Source organism: Bubalus kerabau, chromosome 2, assembly GCF_029407905.1.
Source record: "Bubalus kerabau isolate K-KA32 ecotype Philippines breed swamp buffalo chromosome 2, PCC_UOA_SB_1v2, whole genome shotgun sequence".
Taxonomy (NCBI): domain Eukaryota; kingdom Metazoa; phylum Chordata; class Mammalia; order Artiodactyla; family Bovidae; genus Bubalus; species Bubalus kerabau.
The window spans coordinates 176,730,412-176,747,502 of record NC_073625.1 but is presented as its reverse complement, the minus strand read 5'-3'; the positions used below and the strand labels follow the sequence as shown (position 1 = coordinate 176,747,502).

The 17,091-nt window shown below is 40.8% G+C and overlaps 1 protein-coding gene across 7 annotated transcripts; it reads left to right on the top strand.

Annotated features, from left to right (window-relative positions):
- Window positions 1-751: 751 nt before the first annotated feature.
- On the top strand, window positions 752-16,842 carry FAIM (Fas apoptotic inhibitory molecule). Of its 7 annotated transcripts, none has more exons than XM_055569544.1 (6): window positions 752-900; window positions 4,737-4,795; window positions 6,115-6,247; window positions 6,600-6,828; window positions 11,636-11,685; window positions 16,405-16,842. In XM_055569544.1, the coding sequence occupies exons 2-6, from the start codon at window positions 4,752-4,754 to the stop codon at window positions 16,552-16,554; spliced, it is 606 nt and encodes a 201-aa protein (XP_055425519.1). In that variant the 5' UTR covers window positions 752-900; window positions 4,737-4,751; the 3' UTR covers window positions 16,555-16,842. The 7 variants fall into 7 exon arrangements, with proteins under 7 accessions (XP_055425519.1, XP_055425521.1, XP_055425525.1 ...); XM_055569550.1 differs by lacking the exon at window positions 16,405-16,842 and adding an exon at window positions 11,782-16,398 and having other exon boundaries at window positions 767-900; XM_055569545.1 differs by lacking the exon at window positions 752-900 and adding an exon at window positions 1,569-2,094.
- Window positions 16,843-17,091: the final 249 nt, after the last annotated feature.

The window sequence follows — 17,091 nt, the reverse complement described above, 5'->3', positions numbered from 1 at the left end:
AGCCCTGTGCGACTCTGCGACCTCATGGGCTGTAGCCCACCAGGCTCCTCTGTCCATGGGATTCTCCAGGAAAGAATATTGGAGTGGGTTGTGGTGCTTCCTCCAGGGGATCTTCCCAACCCAGGTTCCCAACCTCATTGCTGGCAGATTCTTTACAGCTGAACCACCGCGGAAACCCTATTATGCTGTACATTCAACAAAGATTACATGAATACTTGCACAACTTGAACAGAACTGAGGAGAATTCCAGGTGTTGCAAGTCTTAGGATAGTTTTTCTTAGGAAATGCCATTTGACGAACAATCTCAATCTCAATGGAAGTTAACTAAGGGAAGAGGCAAGGAGGAGCGTCCAGGCAAAGGGAAGAGCATCTGCAGAGGCCCTGGGGTGAAGGACTTCTCATCATTTGAGGATCTATCTCAACGAAGCCAGGGGAGACGGGGGCAACATCATACATGGGGCCTCATGCCCATCCTAACGAGTTTTGATCTTTCTAGGAGTAATCAGAAGCTTTACAGAGTTTCAAGGAGACAATACTATGATCGTTTTTACCTGCCCCGTGGCTTCAGAGCAGGCAAGGTCTGGTTTTGCCCACCCGGTTCGCTCCAGCATCCAGACAGCGCCCGCTGTCAGCTGGTTCTTACGGAGGAGTCTCGGGGAGTAAGAGTGCAAAGCCGGCCGCGCGGACCGCGGGCGGAGTTGGGTCGCCGCGCGGGGGAGGGGCGGGCGGCGGTCGGCGCTGGGCACCTCGGGGACCTGAAGCGCGACAAAGAGTCGGCGCGCTCGGAGCTCTCGCTTCCGCGGAGGCTGCGTCTGGTTCTCGGCGAAGGGCCTAGGAGGTCCAGTAGGCGGAACCCACCGGTCTCTGGGCCCAGAGTCCCCAGAGGCCCACAGCGCCCAGGTGAGCCTCGCGGCCCATGTGGGGCGGCCCGGAAGCCCCTGCGCGCAGCGCCGGGCGCCCCCGCCGCGGTGCGAGCAGCCGCCATCTCCGGGCTGCGGCGACGGCGGCGGCGGGCGTGCTGGGCGGTGTCCTGGCGGCGGTGCGACCCCGCGGTGAGGCCTAGGCCCGCGCGGGAGGCGGGTAGGGGACTCCGGGCGTCTCCCAGAGACCCGGCCGGGCGGCGGTTTGCTCCTGCCCGGCCAGGCCCTGGAACCCGCGGCTCCGGCCTCTGCCCGACTATAAATTCATTATTTGTCGCAGTCGGAAAAGTGGAGCAGACGTCACAGGGAAGGAAGCGCAGGAGCCGAAGCTTCGCTCCCGGGGAGCACCGGGTTCGCATTAAAGTGTCTTACCTTCCAGTCCCCTTTTCCCTGCAAAAATGAGCCGGCTGTATTTTTGCAGAACCCGGATCACAAAGTGCTGCAGCTTGGCTTCTTTGTCTTACCAATATATCCCACGCGTCTGCGCGCGGCTGATGTTTGTCTCCATCCTTTTTATTGGCTGCGAACCGGTGCTTTGGTGCCAGGTTTTCCGCGCCTGACCAGAGCTCCATGCTTGTTGAGTGACAGGACTGTGATTCACTCTACGGATTATCTTCACGATGGTGAACAAACAGGTGGTTTTCAGTTCTTAGCTATTACAAAAAACGATTCGTTGAGCCCTGTTCCGTCTGGTTTTTTTGATTGTGTAGAGAGGCTTGCGGTACTCATTAGCTTGAGGGACTCATTAAAATGCTCCTTGGAAAAGTTATTCACGTTTTTTGTGCCTCACATTTGGGAACACCTGGCTCAGAGAGCTAACTGACAGATAATGCTGGAGGTCCCAGTGCTGATCCTGCGGACACCGTCAACCCCTCTTTGTTAAGTTTGTTCAATAGCTGGCCTTACCTAGAGCTTTGCTGAAAAGAAACAATACCTTAGTAATTTTTAAAACCGACTTAGGTTTAGCTTGGATAAACCATTACAGTCCCCAGTACGATTAAACCTAAGTTAAAGCAAAATTCAAGCTGGGATTAGATAAATAGTGGAAACGTTGTAAAGTCCTACTCTGAAACATGGATGTTGAGTTGCTAGGACAGGGATTTTCAATGATTATGCTGAGGAATGTGTCACTAGAGCCTCAAGAAACTTTCCGTGAAGACTTGTGAGCTTTCAAGTAAGTGACATTGCCCTTATCAGTGAAAATAAATGGAATTTGTTTTTCCATCCGTTTTACTTACATTTTAAAACCTGTGTGCTGAAATAGAGGGAATTTTTCTTTGTAATGATCATTTTCCAGTTTGGTCTCATGGTCCTGATAATTAAATGTATGTATAAGTTTTAAATGACAATGGATGAATTCCTTTCTCTCAAGTTCCCATCCATTTCGCAGGGCTAGGATCCTTTCTCTGGGGACTTTTTCTGGCTCTTTGTTGTTGAGCCCCTAAGTCCTGTCTGACTCAGTTTTGAGACTTAGCGCGCCAGGCTTCTCTGTCCAAGGATTTTCCAGGCAAGAATACTGGAGTGGGTTGCCGTTTCCTTCTCCAGGTGATCTTCCTGACCCGGGGATTTATCGAACAGGACCACCCCGACCCCACCCCCACACCCCAACCCACATCCCCCCACACCCCCCCACACCCCCATCTCCTGCGTTGGCAGATTCTTTACCTCTGAGCACCTGGGTAGCCCTGTTCTGTTCTTTCCTGCTTCCCTTTCCAAGGACAGTGCCATGGCTGTGCTGTAATCATCTTTTGTCTCTCCAGTCTCTCACTCTGAGCTTAGTGCCTGGCGTATGAGTGACTGACGACTGCTAGCATGGCGGATGAATTTAGAATATGACAGTAGCGTAGAGATTTGTGTGACAGGTAAATTTATTATTCAAATGAGTAAGGTAGAAACCCGGGACATGGACAGCTGTGATCATCTCTTGGTCATAAGCGAAATCGTATTCCAAGAAACTACTGGCAAGACACTCGGTTGTTGTTTTTTTTTTAATAGATTTGTTGAGATATAATTCATATACCATACAATTCACCCATCTAAAGGATACAATTCAATGGGGTTTTTTGTGTATTACAGTATTAATTTTTAAAAGTTGTGATCAATATATGACATAAAAATTGCCATTTAAAACTGTCCAGTTCAGTGACATAAATGAACATAAAGTTCATTTATGATGTACAGCCATCACCACTATTTCCAAAACATTTTCAACACCTTCAACTGATACTTCCTAAATAAATGTTGAATGTATGAATGAATGTTGATAGTAGAGAGAAGTATATTTTATGTGACCTTGATTTCTAACCTCTCTTCTAATTTGTGTTGTCTTTTATGCTTTATATGAAATATAATTAAGAGGGTACTAAGCCTTATCTTAGTGTGGTAATATTTGAAATTCCTTAAAGTGAAAAACTGGGCAGTTCTTTCAAGTTTGTTGAATTACTGAACATTCTAGAGTCTCTAAAAGTTGTAGAGCAAAATCTGAGTGACATCCCAAACTCTACTCTAATTTACAAAATACACGTACCCTAGGTTATATTATGCTATTTAGCTTACTCTATTGCTCTGTGTTCTTTTTGCTTTGATAGTTGCAGGATACCCTCCACTTTCTTTTTTCTTTTTTTTTACCCTCCACTTTCATAGAAGGTATCCTAAGAGGTATTTTTAAGACTAGAAAAATCCACAAATATATAAAGTGCTAATTTTTAAAAAGGGATTTATTTTAGGTACAATGCATTTTGAATCTTTAGTTTTTATTCTAAAATGTTTAGCTTTTCTTTGCCTGTTGGGTTGCTTTTATGGGTGCTAAGCTCTTCTTTAATATCTTTTAAAAAGCAATTTGTCACGTTTGGTTATTTCCAGACAAAAAAAGATTGGCAATCTCCCATTTTTACAAGGAGAAAGCACCCTTGGACATCTATATGGAAAAGACTAGACTAGAGTAGGTCTTGGAAGCAAAAAAACAGTTGAATTTATTATTCAGTAGGTTTGACAGGGATACAATTGTTAATCCTAAATCTTCAAATGTGGATGGCTTCCTATGCATGTGAGTATTACATGTGCTTCTGATTTTTAGCATTGTAGCCCAGATAATTACACAGGTGTTCTGGACTCTGGATTTGGCTTGGACTCTTCTGGTGACCTGAGCAACCATATAACTTTTGTAAAATTCATTATTGGCACTAGTAAATTAAGTGGGTTTGAGTAAGTGGGCAAATTAAGTTTGCTCTTAGAAAGCAAACTAGTACATCCCTTGCTCCTTCCTGCAAGCTTAACATTTCTTTGAAGTTATCTTTTAAGAAATTTTTAAATTATGTATTGTACCATAATACAACTTTCTAAATTTTAATATGAAGATTGAATTTTAAATTTGTTACTACCATGTAACATGGATGCCTCCAGAGGGCGCATTCTGTTTATCGTGGGGTTTTCTGTATTCCCTGACCTATTGCCTCTTACTCTTGGGACTTCTCAATTTGAGAAGCAAGGGACCCAGAGGACCTCTATGTCTCTTGCAACTCTGACGTGGTATGATACTTGAAATAAACTAGAGTTTATTCTCTTAGTTTTAGGAAATTATAAATCCATAACAGGGAAAAATATGACTGGCTGATTTGCATGATTTAATTTATTTCCCTGACAATTAGAGATTGCAATTCTATTGTATGTAAAAGCTGTTTCATCAGAAACTGCATGCATTTTAAGAAATGGATTGCAAAGTTAGAAAAACTCTTTGCACATGTCATCTTTGTTGCTCTCAATCTTTCTTTGCTGCACTTCTGCTTTTTTCTTTCCTGGCTCCTAATTGGATTAAAGACTGTTTTGCCAACCATGGCATCTGGAGATGACAGTCCTATCTTTGAAGATGACGAAAGGTAAATGTCTTGCATTGTGATAAAACTGGATTATGAAGCTTTAAGGATGGGCTTTAATCATTCAGGAGAGTATCCAGGCTACTTTTTTGGAGAATACATTTTGTAATACAGCAGAATGCATAGTTGCTTCTCTGTAATTTCCAGCAAGGGTGGTGAACACCTGGCGTGGAGGTGGTCACCACTAACGAGGCATCCTTTCCCATAAAACCTGGATGTGAGGTCTGCACATCCCTCTCAGCACAAAATTCTTGGCAGTCACTTCCAAAATTATATAAAACCTGTTTACTGTTTCTGGTTTAGAGCCTACAAAGGAGATCAGAGTGAATGAAGAGGAGGATGTGGTTAAGAGACTAGACTCTGGGACCAGACTCCTAAAATTATACCCCGTCTGCCACTTACTGTCATTGTGACCTTAGACAAGCCTTTAGCCTCTCTGAGTCTCAGTTTCCTCATCTGTAAATAGAGAATAATAGTACCCACCTCATGGTGAGGATTCTTTGAGTTAATGTGTGTAAAGCTCTTAGAACAGTGATTGGCACACAGTAAGTACTGAATAACTGTTAGCTATGAACATTACTGCTGTAATGTTACTTCTCTCAAAGCTAAAAATCTGTATCAGTATAAAAATATTACTTATATGTTATATATGCATTATATATAATGTATATTTTATATTGACATTAATATAAAATACATGTTTAAGTTGTGCCAGAAACATCACAAGACAGAATCCTTTATATTTTTAATAAGATTTCCTGAAATAATGACAAGATTACTGTGTTCCATAACATTTTTATATCTATTATGGAACATTTCTTCTATGACTTTTTTTCCTCAGTCTTAGTATTTTTAATTAGAGTCTTTTTTGTTAAAATGAATCCCTAGTTATTGGTTCAAATATAAAAGGTTTTAAGAGTTCTTGCTTTAGATTGATAGGATCTGAAATGATAAAACCAAAATTAAATACTGTGCTTTTAAATGACAGGAGGGAGGAGTAGAAACTTTTTACTGACCTTTCTGTGGCCAAGCTTAGAATACTGTCCTGGATAAACTGATTGATTCTTAATCCTATTACTATTAAGGTGACTTTGGAATTATCTGACTGTATACCCATAGATAGTAATTTCATCTTAAAAGAAGAATGCATAACAGGGTGAAAATAGTTACATGGATTGTAAGTAGGCTTTCTTAGCTTATATCACTTTAATATTTTGCAATTTTAGGGCTTTTTAAGATCTGATATTTTCATCTTGGAAGGATTAACTGGTTATTCTGTTACTGTTTTTGCCTATTATAATTGCTTAATTTTATTCCCTTAGCCCTCCTTACAGCCTGGAAAAAATGACAGATCTTGTAGCTGTTTGGGAAGTTGCTTTAAGTGATGGAATCCATAAAATTGAATTTGAACATGGGACCACATCAGGCAAACGAGTGGTGTATGTAGATGGGAAGGTAGGAAAAAATGTTACTTTGTGAAATATAGTGTACAGAGAAGCTCGATTTTGCTAATGTATATTCATCCAATGTGGATTCAATGCTTTTCCCTTACAGTGGTTATATGTATATTGGCTTGTATCATTTTGCCATACAAAGCAGACTAATAACAGTTGTGGAATTCATAGATTATAACATCTAATATTTAACTTTAAAATGCCTTTATTTTCTAAAATCTTTGTATCATGAAGTAATAAAATCACATCTAAATAGCACTGCCATTTATTCTCTTTAATTATATTATTTCCAAAGTGAAACATTAAATTTTCTCCCATTTGTATGTTTTTAACTTTAGTATTTTATTACTTAGGAAGTGATAAGAAAAGAATGGATGTTCAAATTGGTGGGCAAAGAAACCTTCTGCGTTGGAGCTTCAAAGACAAAAGCAACCATAAATATTGATGCTGTCAGTGGTTTTGCTTATGAATATACTCTGGAAATTAATGGGAAAAGTCTCAAGAAGTATATGGAGAACAGATCAAAAACCACCAATACTTGGGTATTACATTTGGATAGTGAGGACTTTAGAGTTGTGTTAGGTAAGTGAAAGCCATTTCTGCAGAATTTATTGGCTTTTTATGATAGCTATTTACTTTAGTTCCTCTAACTCTCCAGACCTTTTATGGGAGCTTTGAATAGGAGAGTGTTACGTGCAGGTGTGTTTCTCATGTGTCCTCTGGGAATGAAGTATTTGTTGAATTGACTGATTTATATGGAAAATGTGAGAGCCAGATTTTATAGTGGTAGATTTGAAAATTATAAACTTGGGTTTAAAAAGAGAAATATTGATGTAGACATTTAATTTGTCATTATTTGATATTTCTCTTCAAATGAATGTCTAAAGACAGTTGGAAATTTAAGGTTTATCAGAAAGAAGGGAATTTTTTTCTAGGTTTAGGACTACAGCAGATCAAAATAATCAACGTCCAGGTAAAGTAGATTAAAAAATAAAAAGTAAGCCATTGATCCTTAAGCTGAGTTCTACTGTTACAGATTGCCATCTGTGTTCTTGATTTCGTTGGGCCTACAAAATTGAAAGACAAGCATTTGCTACCTTTGTTTATTACTGGTTACTCCTAGTATTTTCTGCTTCTCATATCACTGAAAGTGAAAGTGTTAGTCACTCAGTGGTGTCCAACTATTTGCAAACCTACCAGGCTTCTCTGTCCATGGAATTCTCCAGGCAAGAATCCTGGAATGGGTTGCCATTCCCTTCTCCAGGGGATCTCCCCAGTCCAGGGATTGAACGCAGGTCTCCAGCATTGCAGGTGGATTCTTTACCGTATGAACTAGCCTCCTATCACTAAGAGTTACCAGGGAATCCAACATTATGTAGATCACCTCATTGATTTATTGATTGATTTAGATAATACTGAGAACCTCATAAATGGCAGCTTATGTACCAGGCCTTGAGGACACGTAAATGAAGAGACTTTCCATGTCTTTTAAGAGAGTATAGTTTAATTGAATGCTAGAAAAATTTTTTAAGAATGAAAAATACTTATCAAGTAATAAATGCACATGGTTGAAAAAAAGAAACCAAAAAAAACCCTCCTGTATGGTTTATTTATTAAAGAAATTGGGTCAGATTTTTCTTGAAGAGGATAGGATATGGTCTGAATTTTGTGGATTCCATTCCTGTGATATTCTTCTATTAGTATTTCCTACAAATTGGTATTTGAAGAATTGATCAAATTTAAGGTTTTTTTATTTTTCAGGTAAGACATTATATTTATTCTATCAAGAGGCACATGGTTTTGCTTTGTCTAATTTTTTGATATTGGCACCACTAATACCTAAGTGTCTATATCCATTAATTCATTGGCAGATGGATTCATTAATTCATTGGCAGATGGATATATTCTGATTCCATCATTTCTTGTTCGTTAGCTGGAATGCTCATACAGTGAGAAACTTCCTGTTGTCTACTGTTTAGTTACACAGAGGTACATTTTGTATAACAAATGTAGGATCACAGCTTGTTTTCCCTTAACTACCAGTTTTCAAGATATTAAATTGATTCCTTTTTCTTTCCTAAAGGTGATCATTTAGGTTTTGTTTTTTTTTTTAATCATTGGGCTTCCCAAATAACTTGTGGATTTAAACAAATTGTGGTGTTTCAGTACACTGCAATTATTATCCTTACTGATGCTCAAATTGTCCCATTTTTGGCCATTGTGGTGCTCTAAAGATCGGCTCCTGAGTCAAGGGAACTGTGTACATGCATAGGTAGATAGATATAGGGAGGAACGGGGAAGAGAGAGAGACTTTATCAAAAAATAAAATAGCTTATGAGTTCATACTGATGCTTGTAATTCAAATTCCAGGATACCAGTTTTTTTAATTTAATCTCCTCTAATATCTTTATGTTCCTTCTTCCACACTGAGAATCCTTCTTCTCAGGGACACAGAGGATGATGCAAATAGAATATAATTACTTATTTCCTTTGTGCCATAATTATATACATACTAATCTCAGTTAACAACAGAAATACTCTACCACCGTTAATACAGTGACTGCCCAAAATTTGTCTTCCTTGGTGGCTCAGTGGTAAAAAATCTGCCTGCAATGCAGAGCCACTGGAGACACAGGTTTGATCCCTGGGTTGGTAAGATCTCCTGGAGGAGGGCGTGACATCCCACTCCAGTATTCTTGCCTGGAGAATCCCATGGACAGAAGAGCCTGGCAGACTACAGTCCACAGGGTCACTAAGAGTCAGACACGACTGAAGCGACTTAGCAAGTACCCTTGCCCACAATTTAAAACAACTTTTTGCATATCATTTTCCAACTATACTGTGTCTACATTGTCAGAACATACAGCTGTTATATACTATGCCAGGCTGCCATTGGGTGGCCACTCCCATATCTCCTGGACCCTCTGCCTTTGTCTCCGTGCCTCTAGCCCAGCTCAAAGTCCTTTCTCCACTCTCCAAGTGAGGCTTCTGTCTCAACATGCAGGGAGAAGAGACTCTGTTCCTGGAGTAGATGGCTTGTCAGATGACACCTCATCCTTGACCCCCAGGCAGCCTTTGACCCCCAGACTCCTTGTAAACACACAGGTCCTGCTTCTCTCTAGTCTTTGTTATAACATCCAAAGCTTGTCTTCTGGCTGCTTGATGACTATAGTCTTCTCTCCTGACACTCCTGGGGACCCTGACATTCACAAGTGGTTCTGGGGATCCTCCCAAAATGCACGTATGTCTGTCTGTGCACATGGCATGCATATAACTCAGTTGGTAAAGAATCCACCTGCGATGCAGGAGACCCCAGTTTGATTCCTGGGTCAGGAAGATCCGCTGGAGAAGGGGTAGGCTACCCACTCCAGCGTTCTTGGGCTTCCCTTATGGCTCAGCTGGTAAAGAATCTGCCAGCAATGCAGGAGAACTGGGTTCAATCCCTGGGTTGGGAAGATCCTCTGGAGAAGGGAAAGGCTACCCACTCCAGTATTCTGGCCTAAGAATTCCATGGTATACTCCATGGGGTCACAAAGAGACAGGACTGAGTGACTTTCACTTTGCCTGGAGTGAGCTGTGGCCACTTAGCTAATGCCCAAGTGTATCACGGCAGCATCTCCTCTACTGTGTCAGCACTGTACTCAGCACAGTCCCTCAAATACTATATTTTTTTATTATGATTCTATAACTTTTCCCCAAAGTGAAATCATAACAAAATGAATAGAGATTATTGTACTCTTCAGTATGAAATTTACGGAGAAGGCAATGGCACCCCACTCCAGTACTCTTGCCTGGAAAATCCTATGAATGGAGGAGCCTGGTAGGCTGTAGTCCATGGGGTCACTAAGAGTTGGACACGACTGAGCGACGACACTTTCACTTTTCACTTTCATGCATTGGAGAAGGAAATGGCAACCCACTCCAGTGTTCTTGCCTGGAGAATCCCCAGGATGGCGGAGCCTGGTGGGCTGCCATCTATGGGATCACACAGAGTCAGACACGACTAAAGCGACTTAGCAGCAGCAGCAGTATGAAATTTAAGGCTAAATTGCTGTCTGTCTATATGAATGCTATGCAGCCTTTTCTGTGGTCTCTTTGTGCCATCGTCCAGGTGGGTCAGTATGACAGGCAGGGAGAATCATCTAGTCTCTTGATGTTAAAGAAAATTTGGGGAAGGACAAATTAGGAGTTTGGGATTAACAGACAACCACTACATATATAAAACACATCACCAACAAGGGCCTATTGTATAGATCAAGGAACTCTATTCAGTATTTTGTAATAATCTATAAGGGAAAAGACCCTGAAAAAGGAAAACAATATTGGCTACAATCCAAGAAATAAAAATGAAAAATTAAAGGGATAAGGTCAAATATTATATTACTTGAAATATGTAAGTTTTGAAAAAGTCCATGGCACTCTTTAATTTGCTAAAATATATTGATACCCTAAATGGAAACATATTGTAATCCTCAGTCAGTTCAGTTCAGTTCAGTCGCTCAGTCGTGTCCGACTCTTTGTGACCCCATGAATCGCAGCATGCCAGGCCTCCATGTCCATCACCAACTCCCGGAGTTCACTCAAACTCATGTCCATCGAGTCGGTGATGCCATCCAGCCATCTCATCCTCTGTTGTCCACTTCTCCTCCTGCCCCCAATCCCTCCCAGCATCAGAGTCTTTTCCAATGAGTCAACTCTTCGCATAAGGTGGCCAAAGTATTGGAGTTTCAGCTTTAGCATCATTCCTCCAATGAACACCCAGGGCTGATCTCCTTTAGAATGGACTGGTTGGATCTCCTTGCAGTCCAAGGGACTCTCAAGAATCTTCTCCAACACCACAGTTCAAAAGTATCAATTCTTCGGCGCTCAGCTTTCTTCACAATCCAACTCTCGCATCCATACATGACCACAGGAAAAACCATAGCCTTGACTAAACGAACCTTTGTTGGCAAAGTAATGTCTCTGCTTTTCAGTATGCTATCTAGGTTGGTCATAACTTTTCTTCCAAGGAGTGTGTAAACCCTTCTTTGATTTAATACCAGACCTTAGAAATTTAATTAAGACACTTCAGGTGATGTTTAAAAAAAAGGACATTCTCATATGGAAAGGTCTCTTGTTACATTCATTTGTCCGCATCCTCCTTTATAGATTTTCTGTAACAAATCTTCATCAGTATATATCATAATTTTGTCTTAAAAGAGTGGTTTCATTTTGATTTTGTCTCTGAACAAAAAAACACAATTTCTTCAAATTTGGACAAATTTCAAAGCCATGAAAAGTTAGTGGAGTTTTCAAAATCCAGTGTATCAAAGTTTTCTTAAAATAATAAAGAGTTAACTTTATCTTTAAATCCCAGGTTATAATTTTTTGTAATTGGTTACTTTTACAGAGAAAGACACTCTGGACGTGTGGTGCAATGGTAAAAAAATGGAGACAGCGGTAAGTTGACCATTTGATCACTGTCACCATGTACATGGGTGACCAGTGAAACGTTGCTGTGTTTCCTAACGATGCAGATATTTATAATTAATGAAGGTCCTTTTGGTGAAAAACAAAAAGAGATGAAGTAATCCTGACTCCAGAATCTGAAGCCCTTTCCTGCGCAGTGCCTGGGGTAGTGAGAGTTTGGAAACAACTCATCTTGTGATTGGCACCAGCCTCGGACCCTGCATGTCCTCTCCTGGACCATCCTCTATCCTAAAAAGATCTAGCCCACATTTTAAAAATTCCTTCCCAAAGGCTGCATCCTCCTGTGTTTATCCTGGTTAAAGTGGTGCTTTATACTACTGTTTCTCAAATTTGCATGCACAGAATCATCTCAGATCTTGCTAAAATCATATTCTAACATGTCCTCAGGTGATGCCCAAGTTGCTGGCCCATGGTCATACTATTCATCTGAATAGGAACGCTTTACACCATACACTCAAAACAGATGGTACTTTTTAAAAGCAAAGGTTATGAAAAAGAAACGAAGCACACATGTCAGATGAGACAAAGGCAAACAGGAAAGGGCACTGTAACAAACCCCAGAAGACAAGTGGAATTTGTAGACTAGCAGTGCTGAGAGGCTGCCCCACTCGTTGTAGCCGAGAAAACCCTAGTGTGTTGGACTTTTGCTGCCTTGCACTGTTATGGCTGTGGTGGGATGAGTATAGACGTGAATTTCAAGTAGGTAGGATATAATCATGGTGTGCACAGCACAAGGAGGAAGTGAAGCAGAGGAGATGGTCCTGGACACCAGGCAGTGTGGGCCTAGGAACTGGAATCACTGGGGGGAAATAGCCACGTGTTATGGGATCAGCTGGCAAGTAGGGCATACCATCCTGGGTGTCCCCTTTCATGCTGACTTCAGTTGTGACACCAGGGCTAGAGATGATGAAAAGCACGAGCTCTCTCTGCCGGCATACTGTAGCTAGCTACCCATTGTGGTTGCTGCTATTACCTTCTTTATCTGTTGTAGGTCTCGGAGGGTGAGGAGATGTCCTTGGAGGGAAGGCCTGGAATGAATTTATTCAGTAGACAAGCTAGAATCTGCTGGGCCTTGCAACTGCTTCTAAGGAAGTGCACAAGCCAGAAATCAAAAGTTACAAAGATTAATGTGTTTCTGTTTCTTAATCCTGATATTAATTCTTGAAGGGAAATGCAACCAGGGTTCACTCAAAATTGAACATCAGCATTTGAGCCACCCTCCAGTTCCATCTACCCATTGAGACTTTTATGCAGAGAGGCTTAGTGAGCTCTTCAGTATTTTACGGCCTGTTTTGGACCAGATTCAGTTACCATTAACATGGATTGGGTGCCCGATGCCATACCTGGTGGCCCTTTCTGTTCTTTCTGTCCTACCATGGAAATTTCTAGATGGAGAGTCAGCAGTTTGGGGTCACATTCCCTCCAACCCTCCAGGAATTCTCCCGTGCAAAAGTAGCATTGTTTCAAGAATGTGGTTGTAAATAAGCAAGAAGTTGAAATAATGTCCATCCACAATGTCTTTGTTCCTGACTGACAAGAAGCCACAAGTGTTTGGACAATGCCTCTCTCTCACCCAGTTGTCTCCTCCTTGTAGCTGCAGCCTAGTTGGCGAGGTAGTTTTGGCAGCCCTGTGTCGGGCAGCCTCCCCAGCACTATGCACACCTGCTCTCACTGCCTGTGAGCTGCAGCTTTTTTTCTCCATTTCCTTTTCATCTCAAAGCATCATGACCAGATTATGTATCTGTCAAATTGCCAAGAAGCAACTTACAAGGATTGTATCACTCAACCCTTGCTCTCCTCTCTAAATTGATTTTGACAGAAGTATGCCCTAAAGGCTTTTTTCAAAGCTCAATGTGAAAAGGGCTAAAAGAATACACTGGACTCCAGGATCAGCACCCCACCCCTAGTCCTTGTGCTCGGTACACATCCGTGTTGGCCAGATTCTTCCCAGAGAAAAAGAAAAAGATTCCCTCTCCGATGCCTCCTGTGCTTTCTTTGGTTAGATAATGTTAGCAACCGGACGGGGCCTTGCTCTGTCTGCTTTGGCTGCCAGGAAGCTCATAGCCAAGTTGTACGTCTGATAGTGCTTCTTTTGCTTCTTGGCATAATTCATTAATTCATTTTTATCCTCTTAGCCTCATGCTCTTCCTTACTTTTCTGTGCTCCTTGGCCCCTATCTTTTTACTCTAAATCAGTGCTGTTCAACAGAAATATAGTATGAGCCACAGATATGAGCTTCATATATAACTTTTCTAATAACCACATTTCAAAAGTCTTATGGTGAAGTTCTTCTTAATAAACATTTAAGTCACTGTATCAAAAATATTATTATTTAAAATGTAATAAATATATAAATTTTCCAATGAGTTTTTTTTAACCATTCTTTGTTTCATACTAAGTCTTCCAAATCCACTGTATATTTTCCCCTATAATAGTGTATCTCATTTCAGACTCACCACATTCCATGCGTGATTGCCACCTGTGGCCAGGGGCTGTTTTACCATATACACCAAGTCTAGACTCAGTTCAGTTCAGTTGTTCAGTCGTGTCCAACTTTTTGTGACCCCATGGACTGCAGCACGCCAGGCTTCCCTGTCCATCACCAACTCCCAGAGCTTACTCAAACTCATGTCCATCGAGTCGGTGATGCCATCCAACCATCTCATCCTCTGTCATCCCCTTCTCCTGCCTTCAATCTCTCCTAGCATCAGGGTCTTTTCCAATGACTCAGTTCTTCGCATCAGGTGGCCAAAGTATTGGAGTTTCAGCTTTAGCATCAGTCCTTCCAATGAATATTTAGGACGGATTTCCTTTAGGATTGACTTCTTTGATCTCCTTGCAGTCCAAGGGACTCTCAAGAGTCTTCTCCAACACCACAGTTCAAAAGCATCAATTCTTCACCACTCAGCTTTCTTTCTAGTCCAACTCTCACATCCATACATGACTACTGGAAAAACGATAGCTTTGAGTGGACGGACCTTTGTTGGCAAAGTAATGTTTCGACTTTTTAATATGTTGTCTAGCTTGGTCATAGCTTTTCTTCCAAGGAGCAAGTGTCTTTTAATTTCATGGCTGCAGTCACCATCTGCAGTGATTATTTTGGAACCCAAGAAAATAAAGTCTGTCACTGTTTCCATTGTTTCCCCATCTATTTGCCATGAAGTAATGAAACTGGATGCCATGACCTTACTTTTCTGAATGTTGAGTTTTAAGCCAACTTTTTCATACTCCTCTTTCACTTTCATCAAGAGGCTCTTTAGTTCTTCACTTTCTGTTGTAAGTGTGGTGTCATCTGCATATCTGAGGTTATTGATATTTCTCCCAGCAATCTTGATTCCAGCTTGTGCTTCATCTAGCCCAGCATTTCACATGACCTACCCTCATATGTGTTAAATAAGCAGGGTGACAATATACAGCCTTGACGTACTGCTTTCCCTATTTGGAACCAGTCTGTTGTTCCATGTCCAGTTCTAACTGTTGCTTCTTGACCTGCATGCAGATTTCTCAGGAACCAGGTCAGGTGGTCTGATATTCTCATCTCTTTCAGAATTTTCCACAGTTTGTTGTGATCCACACAGTCAAGGCCTTTGGCGTAGTCAGTAAAGCAGATGTTTTTCTGGAACTCTCTTGCTTTTTCAATGATCCAGTGGATGTCGGCAATTTGATCTCTGGTTCCTCTGGCTTTTCTAAATCCAGCTTGAACATCTGGAAGTTCATGGTTCACATACTGTTGAAGCCTGACTTGGAAAATTTTGAGCATTACTTTGCTAGTGTGCAAGATGAGAGAAATTTATGTGGTAGTTTGAGCATTCTTTGGCATTGCCTTTCTTTGGGATTGGAATGAAAACTGACCTTTTCCAGTCCTGTTGCCACTGCTGAGTTTTCCAAATTTGCTGGCATATTGAGTGCATCATTTTCATAGCATCACCCTTAGGATTGAAATAGCTCAACTGGAATTCCATCACCTCCACTAGCTTTGTTTGTAGTAATGCTTCGTAAGGCCCACTTGACTTTGCATTCCAGGATGTCTGGCTCTAGGTGCGTGATCACACCATCGTGGTTATCTGGGTCACAAAGATCTTTTTGTATAGTTCTTCTGTGTATTCCTGCACCTTCTTCTTACAGTAGTGTTAGGTTTTATGTTATTTATGTTATGTATTTATTGTAAGCCACCTATAGCCTGAGGAATCTGATTTTTAGAGTGGCGAGGAACACTCCATCCCTTACTGACTGGGGTCTTCAGCAAGTTATTTAATGACTGTGTGCCTGTTTCCTCATGTATAAAATGTTGATAATAATTATACTCCAATCAGGTTATTGTGAGGATGCCATAAAGCAATGCATGTAAACCATTCTTTGTATAGAAGGAATCACAAATTTCCTATCATTTTTACTTTTGAAAAGTCTATATTATATGCATAGTATATGTTATAGACACATAGCCCTGAGATATACTTTTTTTTCCTCTGAAACAAGATTCTTAAAGACTATAGTGGTACAAATAAAAGACTTTCAATTTATAACTTAGACCTTAAAACACCTAAAAATAAGCTTATAATTTTAATTTTGCAAAGCTTACCATTGAGCTAACATGTACTTCATCATGCCTCCCTTTCTCGGTGATGTTAATGCTCTAGACAAAGATAAATGTTTCTGGAACACTAATTCCTCCTACTTTTGTTTGCCTAGGGTGAGTTTGTAGATGATGGGACTGAAACTCACTTCAATATTGGGAATCATGACTGTTACATAAAGGCTGTCAGTAGCGGCAAGCGGAAAGAAGGGATTATTCATAGTCTCATTGTGGATAACAGAGAAATCCCGGAGATTGTTGAATGACTTCATGTTAATGAATTTTAATCTTAAGAAGTAAGGATCAGGGCTTTAAAATAACTGTGGTAATTAAATATGTTCAGCATGTACTTTTCAGTACATCTAGTCACCCTGTTTTTTAGTTACTTGAAAGTAGTGTTTTAAGCATCAGGAAAAAAATATGTATCATGAAAATTGCAATTTATTTTGTAAATAATGTAAAATGTTTTAAAGTCAAATGGAAAATAAGATATGGACCAAAAAATCACTACTGTTTCATAGGAGCAACTTTTAGTATAATAAACACTATAAAGTAACATCAGTGCTGCTTGATTTGTCTTTCTTGAAATGGATGTCTTTGTATATATTTTTAAAAATGGATTTCTGACCAATGCATTCACTTTAAACTTTTTTGGTTGTTTTTATTTTTGGGCCGCCCTGTGTCTTCATTGCTGTGTGTGGGCTTTCTCTAGTTGTGATGAGCAGGGGCTACTCTTCATTGCGGTGCACAGGCTTCTCATTGCAGTGGCTTCTCTCGTGGAGCACAGACTCTAGAGCAAGGGT

What these genes read in the sequence shown, in the direction of transcription:
- FAIM (XM_055569544.1), top strand. Translation starts at nt 4,752, where the DNA reads ATGGCATCTGGAGATGACAGTCCTATCTTTGAAGATGACGAAAG. An exon ending in ATCTTTGAAGATGACGAAAG is followed by an intron (nt 4,796 to 6,114) that starts GTAAATGTCTTG and finishes TTATTCCCTTAG; the next exon opens with CCCTCCTTACAGCCTGGAAA. An exon ending in TGGTGTATGTAGATGGGAAG is followed by an intron (nt 6,248 to 6,599) that starts GTAGGAAAAAAT and finishes TTTATTACTTAG; the next exon opens with GAAGTGATAAGAAAAGAATG.